The sequence below is a fragment of the Sinocyclocheilus anshuiensis genome, unplaced genomic scaffold (assembly GCF_001515605.1).
Source record: "Sinocyclocheilus anshuiensis isolate Anshui unplaced genomic scaffold, SAMN03320099.WGS_v1.1 scaffold2176, whole genome shotgun sequence".
NCBI lineage: Eukaryota > Metazoa > Chordata > Actinopteri > Cypriniformes > Cyprinidae > Sinocyclocheilus > Sinocyclocheilus anshuiensis.
The window spans coordinates 244,177-253,326 of NW_015546237.1; the positions used below are offsets into that span (position 1 = coordinate 244,177).

Consider the following 9,150-nt stretch of genomic DNA (forward strand, 5'->3'; position numbering starts at 1 on the left):
CATTTAATAGATTGCATGTGTTTGCCAGTTCACTGATTACACTCTCCAGAAGAGATCGCGGTCTCCATCCACAGCGTGGTGTTGCAGTGCATTCATGTAACTTAAAGAAGCAAATAGATCTTGTGTGTTTGCGTTCTCTGGGGTTTATCAGAGGTGCTGGGTGCAGTGCGGTGGGTTGAGAGAGTAGGGGAGGAGGCAGGGCGGTCACATAAAAACTGCCTGGAGAACTGGATGCGGGATCAGTCGGTGATGTTCTCCGTGCTCGACTATTCTTGGAGCTACAGAGATCCGCGTTCGCATTGGACTCAGTTGGTTTCTTCTACGTGATGCGGAACTAATGATCTAAACATTCGCTTCAGGGTTGGACTTTTGTTGTGTGAGGTGAACTCCTTTGAAAACTCTGTCTTACCGTCTTCTCATCCAGGAATACTGTGCGCATCTCTACCAATGGTAAGCTGGCATGTCGTAGCCTATATTTAAGTCAGCATTCACGGTACTTTCATACGGTCATAGCAAGAAGTGATTTATGACCGTATCTGAGGTATGCGCAATAATTTAGACCCAATGACACGCGTTTTGGCCATTTTGTGCGTAAATGGAAATCTTTCACGCCCTGTATTCTCTGCAGGCGGCGCGACTAACTAGAACGCTCCCATTATATTCCACAAAGCTGTCTTCAAGTCTACATACGCAATTATTATTATCAACAAAGTGGTGTGCACCGAAAACGGGAGCGCTCTGCTTTGTCGTGTAGCTAAAGAATTGTACTGGGGGTGTTGGGAATGTTACACAGGATTAAATATCTTTGCTTACCGGATAGCTTACGTGAAATGTTTTTTTTTGTTGTTGTTTTTTTTGCAAGTTTAGAACCACCAACGCGCTCAGGCACCTACCTGACCGCGCGCTCGCCGGGTGGATGAGGGCTTCCACATCTGCCCGTAATGTACCAGTATGGCATTTCATGCAAACAGAATTGACATTATGTTTAAATTATGTTTTAATGTGGTGGCTAAGTATAGTTTTACTTGCTGTATGTGGCCTAACCACGATGGTGGCATATTTTCTTTGGCTAGTATCAAGCAACGTATCAAGATTCACTTTTATATGAGTTTTTGGAATCTACAACACAATTCTGAGTGCTCCGAATCACTGGTTTCAAATCCAATTCTAACGCAGCGTTTACGCATGACAAAAATGTTAAGTTAATATTAAAAACAATAGCTGTGTCCTCCATTTGATTGAATAAGTTAAAGAAAACTGGTCTCCAGTGTGCAACTCCAGTGTACACTTGACCTCCACGAATGTTTCGAAGACTCGTACTTTGTCTGAAATGAGAGTGATGGCACTCAGTCAAACATAAGAACACGTCTGAAAGGTTTTATGAGGTACATTATGACATAAAGAGACACAACCCATGAGTCACTTGGCAGGGATGTGTATCTTTAGTTCAAGGAGGTGCAAAGCAAAAAAAAAATGAGGCCACAAGATTCTGTCTAAATATCCTTTTTTATATGACATACTTAATAAAAAGTAAACACTGTTGCAGGAGTTGTAGCAGATAGTGTGCACTGAAGAATACAGATCGACAGATGTTGTTGTCTAGACTAGAGCAGAGTTATTGTGCCTTTTTCAGGCCAAGAATGTGGTTCTTGATGGATGCTTATAGTACTATAATACTCTATTTGCATGCTTTATTATGATATTCAAAACCATTAAAAATCATCGGTTTTGATGGACAGAGGACTTGTACATTGTAATGGAGGGACAATGACACAATTAGATGAAAACTTTAGTTGTATTCTTATCTTTAACTTAATATTGTAATGCATTTTAATGCATATTTCCATTCTTCTGTTGTTGTTTTTCATGCAAATTAGTTTGGGATCAAACAATAATTGGAGGACCCTGGTCTAGAGATTGTGTCAGTGCAATACAGATTCTGTATTGTGCATATCCATGAACTTTAGCAACTGCACAGCAGGCTATAGGCTACATTCCATTCCATTTTCCAAATGGACAGAATACAACTTAGGTCTCCAGATTTGATTTCTGAATTAAACTTGACAGAGGTTAGATCCTAACATTGGCTGTTACTGTGGTAACTTACTCCCCCATACACATCTGAAGAACCATGTGCATAACCTAATCTCATAAAGCAGGGTTAAAGTCGAGCGCTGTGAGCTTTACACGACTGCCAAATTAAAGGAAGCAAGCTGCACTATAAAACCCACTCTGCACAAAAGCACATGCATTGCACTCCATCTTCAAACAGGGATTCTGTAAATATTTAGGGCAGTATCTGTAGGCTTTTAAACAAGAGTAGGTGGTCTGAAGAAACCAATTGTTTGTGCTTTGTTACATGTTTTCTGGCATGGCTGATCAAATCTTTTAGATACGCTCATTTTTATGGTTTGCTCTCGACATAATGAACTGTTTGAATAGCTGTACTTGCTGCACTGTCGTTCAAACAGCAGATTTTATGAATCTAAAAATCACTGGCCTCCTGTTAAAAATCTAACACAGTGTTTCGGTAGATCAGTCAAGAATCATAACGCAAGCACCGCTAGTATCACAACTGTGAAGACAGAGAGAGAGAGAAATAACACTTATGACCACACACACACACACACACACACACACACACACACAAACACACACACGGTGTTCTTGTTAAAATGCATCATTCCTGTTGTAATGGTTGGACTTGCTCCAGCGGAACTAAGTCCAAGAAATGACAAAATGAGTTTAGCTGTGGAATCAGTGATGACGTTGTTTTCTGAGACCTTTCTCAAGCACTTGTGACTGTTATTAGTGCAGTTACTCTGTTCTCAAATTAATTGTTTAAAATCCCATTTGTGGAGTTGTACGGTGATCGCAATGAAGATATCTCTTAAATCCATTCCGCTTTTGGAACAAATCAGGTAGCTATAGTTGGATGTTGTGGGTTAACAGATCATAAAGGTGTAGGACCAGGATGGTGCCGCTTGAATGGCCAGTCTGGCTTGGGGGATTTTTAAAGACTCTTTAGGAAGGATTTTTAAAAGACCATCAATAAAAGAGGCAGTCTGAGATCCCTTTGTTGACAAACGAACCTCTATTTGTATGTAAATGGAATTGCCATCTTTTCAGGTGTTCACACCTGGCCATCTTGTGCAACACGTAATCAGTGCTCATTTACAAGCAGCACTTTAGTTGCTTTAAGATGTCAGTCTGGCCCAAACTTGCGTTTTGCTCTTACTGAAATCATGCCATGCTTATACTAAAATGTTAGCTGTAATTGGAATACATGAAATATTAAATGGCTAATATACTCTTGTATTTCAGGAAAGGAATCTCACCGCAGTTCTTAAACAGCCTTCTAGGACCACGTAACATTCACTTGAGGAACTCGTCCTGTATCAGCTCTCGACAAACATGGACTGTTTTCCCATGCTTTATTTTCTGTCGGTAAGTGGACCACGCCTATCCAGTCCTAATCGTGTGACGGTGTTAAAAGGCTTAGTCATTCTTTACAAAAACAGTGGTCAATAAGTAGTTTTGCTTTAAGCTTTTTTTATGTTGCGGTGCAAACACTTGAAAATTGTAGGTTGCTGTCCTTGTTTCACATCGGTTTTGACTAACAAACTGTAGTTTGGATAGACCCTTAAAGGGATAGTTCTCTCAAAAAATGAAAATTATATCATCATTTACTCACCCCCATGTCATTCCAAACCATTCCAAAATGTCTTTTGTGGAAGAAGAAGATACTTTGGAAAAAGAAAAGGTTTCTTTATTGGCATCTATGGTAGGATGGAGAAACTTTAACATCTATGGAATCTTTTCATTGCACAAAAGGTCCTTTATAGTGGAAAAATCTTCACACTGAGTAAAAATGGAAAATTAAGAACTGATCACTGAAAGGTTCTTTGAGGATCCCAAAATGAAAAATGGAGTCATATAGGGTTGAAATGACATGAGGGTGAGTAAATGATGACATAATTTTATTAAAATCTTTGGTGAATGATCCACTAAACTCCAAAACTCATGATGTTGTTATATACAGATTTTTAAACTATTCAACTGTATGGCAGTTGTCTGGAATAAATAAGGTCTAAAACATACTCTATGCAAGTACACAAACCCAAACACTTCTACACTGTTAAAAAATGATTCTTTGAAGTTAGTATATAAAGTAAACAAAGATTATTGGAGTGCATTTTACAAGAAAATACTATTTAAGTCTTTCTACTTCAAAATGTCATGTAATTCAATGTGTTTCTTCCCAATTCGTTGTAATTAGTTGTGAAATTAATGACATTTACTAGAGTAAAAATTGTTACTACACCCAATTTTGTTTTCAGTTTTAAGACAACAGTTTCTTGTCTTTCTGCTTTAAAAATGTAAGTTCTTTGTAATTATTTGTGAAATTTGTAAGCAATTTCAGAGTGAAAATTCTTTTAACGTAAAGCCCACATCAGTTTTTTTTTTCAATATAGCTATGTAAGCTCAATTTTGTATGTTGTTGCATTCTGAAACATGCATTTCTTGCACTTTTAGTTCAGCTACTGTCTTGGTGGAGCAACACTTTGAAGTAAATGTTGCTGAGAATGTTAGTAGAAGTAGAAATGTTTGTAACAAGCTACTTGAATAATAACGCATATAGTGCAATGACACAGTCATTTGAAGGAAACTTTGTCGCCCCCTTGAGTACGGAGGTCTGTAACAGGACCACATACTTGCACATCATTGACCAAGCATTCTGCCTTCGAGAACTTGCGTAAAGTATGTTTCTGACCTAAATGTCAATGACATTTTAATGGTATCCAGTTTAATTATTGAAAGCAAGGTGACAATGGGGAGTCAAACATCTTTCATTGAAGTCTTGCTTTTCTCTTCTGCTTCCTCAAATTCCCCACCTGCCCACCAGAGACATCATGATTCCTGGTAATCGAATGCTGATGGTCATTTTATTATGCCAAGTCCTACTGGGAGAGAGCAGCAATGCTAGTTTAATACCCGAGGAAGGGAAGAAGAAAGCGTCAGCTCAGCACCTGGGTCAGAGTCATGAACTGCTGCGGGACTTTGAAGCCACGCTGCTGCACATGTTTGGGCTGCAGAGGCGACCGCAACCCAGCTATTTGGCTGTGGTGCCCCAATATCTGCTGGACCTGTATCGCCTGCAGTCAGGGGAGGCCGAAGAGACCGGAGCCCACGACGTGAGCTTCGATTATCCCGAAAGGTCCACGAGTCGAGCAAACACTGTGAGAGGATTCCATCATGAAGGTAAGACAGCGGAGACATTGACACATGACAAATTCAGACTCAACCCAACATTTAAAAAGTCTCTGCGCCACCATACTTTGTCATGCGGATCCTGTCGAGGAACTTTCCTTAACATGCAATTATCTTTAATGCTACCCTACGGATTTCTAAATAAACACCGCAATGCAGTCTCTTAGGCAGACAGAATTCCTAGAAGGCTTCGGAAAAATACACATTTAGTATCAAGAAGATAGAAGTCCATCAGCATGATTAAACAGTTTATTCCCTGTTATTTTACTTTTCTTTATTACCTGCATACTTAAATGAGTCAGAGTTGAGACTACAATGAAAAATGGACAAGGAAAGGTGGAGTGGATACCACTGAAAATAAGAGTGTGGATTCAGAAAGGGTCACCAATCTTTAATTTAATTTAATGACAACAACTTTCAAACGTTCTGCATTGAAAATGATACTTTGGACCAACTTTTTTTTTTAAATACAGCCAAATTTATTAGTTTTTCTTTATTATGAAATTACATTTATGGTTTTTATTTTCCCAATCATACAAAGTAAAAATATGATTTATTATAAAGTCCATATACCATACTTAACCATACTTTTTTCTCTCTAGACATAAGCATGTAGGTCAATATATATATATATATATATTTATAGATTACATAGCTCTGTGTTATTCTATATTTATAGATTACATGGCTCTGTGGAATACTTGATTCTGATTGGTCAGTTGCGACATTCCGAGGTATGTTATCCCTCGATAACAACTGGTAAAAGCTGATAACACAGGCTCATCCGGGTAACTGAAGTCGGCCCTATACTCTTGCTAGGAACAGTTTTTTCTTGGTGGAAGCTTTGCAGTTATTTACAATATTATAGCTTCTGTTAAGAAGAAATAATCCACTACAATCTTTCCACTTTCAGTTGTTTTCAGTGGAGACTTTCAGTTGTAATCCTGAAGAACTGTGATGCAGTTTTTACCACAATCATAATTGTAATTTGCGCTGTATAAAACGAGAGAATGAAAATGATACGAGACACATGAAAGCAGGAGATGTTGGAAATGTGTTACTCAGATGAGAGGGACATAATACATTGTTATCCTGAGTAATAATCATTATTCTGAGAAATTTGACTGCCACGACTGTCAAAACCAAGTATTCCAAAAAGCTGTGCAATAAACAATGAGTGAAATAACAGGAATTCATATAAAAATAATATCAAACATTGATATCAATCTTGAAAATGCAGTGTATCTGCATAAATTACTTCGCAGCACTACATTGTATTGAATTGCATTGTAGTTATCGCAAGGTATCATTTTAGTAGATAATTGTGTTATTAACGTGTTAAACGTTTACGTGTTGTGTTAAAACGACAGTGTTATTTATTTACAGTGCATTTTTTAGTCTCCTTTTTTTCCAGTTTTTATGAACACTCCTAAAGAAACTAGTTTGTTTAAGTAATATTTTAGTGTTGATGTGCATCACATTTTTTACAGTGAAATTAAGTTGTAAAAAGCCAAAAAAAAAAAGAAAAGTAAAAAGAAAAGAAAAGAAAAGAAAGAAAAAATTATATTGATCTACAATAAGTAACAATTTGGCTTAACTATATTGATTAAATATATGGTCTTTATAATAAATAATCTTTTTATTTATATCATTGTTTTTGTGTTTTGTGTAAGAAAAATATTTTTGATTAATATTAAATCCAAATTTAAGGTTTGAACCAAACCATTAATAGAATTTGATACATTTGAGTATCATTTTTTTTTCAGTCTACAGTTAATAAGAATTTGTTACTGTATCATTTCAAAATTTGGATCATAATAGTGCATCTTCTACCAGTTTCTTGAGCTGTCCTCTGATTTTCCTCCTCTAGAGCACATGGAAGAGCTGCAGTCAGACGGCTCACCGGAGACTCCTCTGCGCTTCGTCTTCAATCTCAGCAGCGTCCCGGAGGAGGAACTCATTTCTACCGCAGAGCTTCGTATCTACAGGCAACAGATAGATGATGCAATCTCAGATCCCCAACACACGGGAGACGACGGTCTCCACCGAATAAACATATATGAGGTGCTGAAGCCCCCGCGGGCCGGGCAGCTCATCACGCAGCTGCTGGACACACGGCTGGTGCGCCACAACACGACCCGATGGGAGAGCTTTGACGTGAGTCTGGCCGTGCTGCGCTGGACCCACGACAAGAGCTCCAATCACGGCCTGGCCGTGGAGGTGGTGCCCCTGAACCCAACCTCGCGTCACCAGGGACGCCACGTACGCGTAAGTCGCTCCTTGCATCCGCTTCCGGAAGAAGACTGGAACCAGCTTCGCCCGCTGCTGGTCACGTTCGGGCACGATGGCAAAAGTCACCCGCTGACGCGGCGAGCGAAGCGCAGCCCGAAACAAAGAGGTCGCAAGCGCAACCGCAACTGTCGGCGACACGCGCTTTACGTGGACTTCAGCGACGTGGGCTGGAACGACTGGATCGTGGCGCCTCCCGGATATCAGGCATACTACTGTCACGGGGAGTGTCCGTTCCCTTTGGCCGATCACCTGAACTCCACCAATCACGCTATTGTGCAGACGCTGGTGAACTCGGTAAACACCAACATTCCCAAGGCCTGCTGCGTTCCCACCGAGCTCAGTGCAATCTCCATGCTCTACCTGGATGAGACGGACAGGGTGGTGCTGAAAAACTATCAGGAGATGGTGGTGGAGGGATGTGGCTGCCGCTGACCGGGCCACAGTTACACCCTGGACACTTATTTATAACATCCGTGTTGAGATGTGTGTTTCTTGTCTCCTCGATCATATATTTTGACAAAACAAAGTATATATATATATAAATATATATTTATATCAACATAATTAAAAAAAATAAAAGTGTCCTTATTTTAATTGTAATTCAGACTGTATAAGGGTTTTTCTATGAGCTAGAAGAATTAGCCACTAAAAAGTTTATTTACTGGTAGTATTTATTTCTTTAATACAATATACATTCACGAAATGCGTACCCAAACGACCCCCTCAGAAAGCATCATTTGTGTACTTAAAATAGAGCACTGTGTGAAATGCTAGGAAAACTGATTGTCTAGCTATATCAGCTGAAGAGATCAGATGTGTATTGATGTGAGTTAAATGTTCTGCATCAGCATGTGATTTACATGTTCCCAAAATAACTTTGTTGTTAAAAATAAATCGTGGAACATTCCAACAACAACAACGTGAGATTAATAAAAGGCAGTGTGACGCTCTGTTTCAAGAAGAAAAAAAGAAAAACATATTTGTTTCTCACTACTACACATACTGTAGTGCAGTTGTGTGTGTATATATACAGTGGGTACGGAAAGTATTCAGACAATATAACAAAGAGTGAAAAATTGAAGGGGGTCTGAATACTTTCCATACCCACTGTATATTTTCAAGCATATTTTGTGAATTATGAACTGCCTAATGCTGAATTTGCATATTAGCTGCAAGCTACTTTTCCACCTAAACATAACTTAAATTCAAGCCTCTACTATGTCTTTGTCATAAAATAGCACGTTTAAAATAATATTATTTTGCATGGTTTACACATTATTGCAGTGAAGAAGGAATCATGTTTATTACATATTATACATTTTCTTACAGATCACAGATTTTGTACAGACCAATGTCCAAATATGTTAACAAATACCTATTTGATCAAATATGCAGAGAGTGTTCTAAACAGTAGAATTATGGTAATTAATACTGCAATTAATTACTTAAAATTAATTGAGTAACAATACAATCAAAGAAATACATGTGAAAAGTCATAAAGCCTGTCAAGAACATGATATAATACCCCCTGTTAATAACAATTGCATCCCACTTCTCACTATTTTAATGAAATAAATAAATAGATAA

At 38.4% G+C, this 9,150-nt stretch overlaps 1 protein-coding gene across 1 annotated transcript; it reads left to right on the forward strand.

The window, feature by feature from the left end:
• The first annotated feature begins 223 nt into the window (after positions 1-223).
• Positions 224-8,525, forward strand: bmp4 (bone morphogenetic protein 4). Its single transcript, XM_016503566.1, has 4 exons — positions 224-450; positions 3,325-3,447; positions 4,907-5,262; positions 7,142-8,525. The coding sequence occupies exons 3-4, from the start codon at positions 4,914-4,916 to the stop codon at positions 7,993-7,995; spliced, it is 1,203 nt and encodes a 400-aa protein (XP_016359052.1). The 5' UTR covers positions 224-450; positions 3,325-3,447; positions 4,907-4,913; the 3' UTR covers positions 7,996-8,525.
• Positions 8,526-9,150: the final 625 nt, after the last annotated feature.

Bases quoted from the DNA above. Each gene is read 5' to 3' on its own strand.
- bmp4 (XM_016503566.1), top strand. From the start codon at position 4,914: ATGATTCCTGGTAATCGAATGCTGATGGTCATTTTATTATGCCAAGTC. The intron at 5,263-7,141 runs GTAAGACAGCGG...TTCCTCCTCTAG, and splicing joins GAGAGGATTCCATCATGAAG to AGCACATGGAAGAGCTGCAG.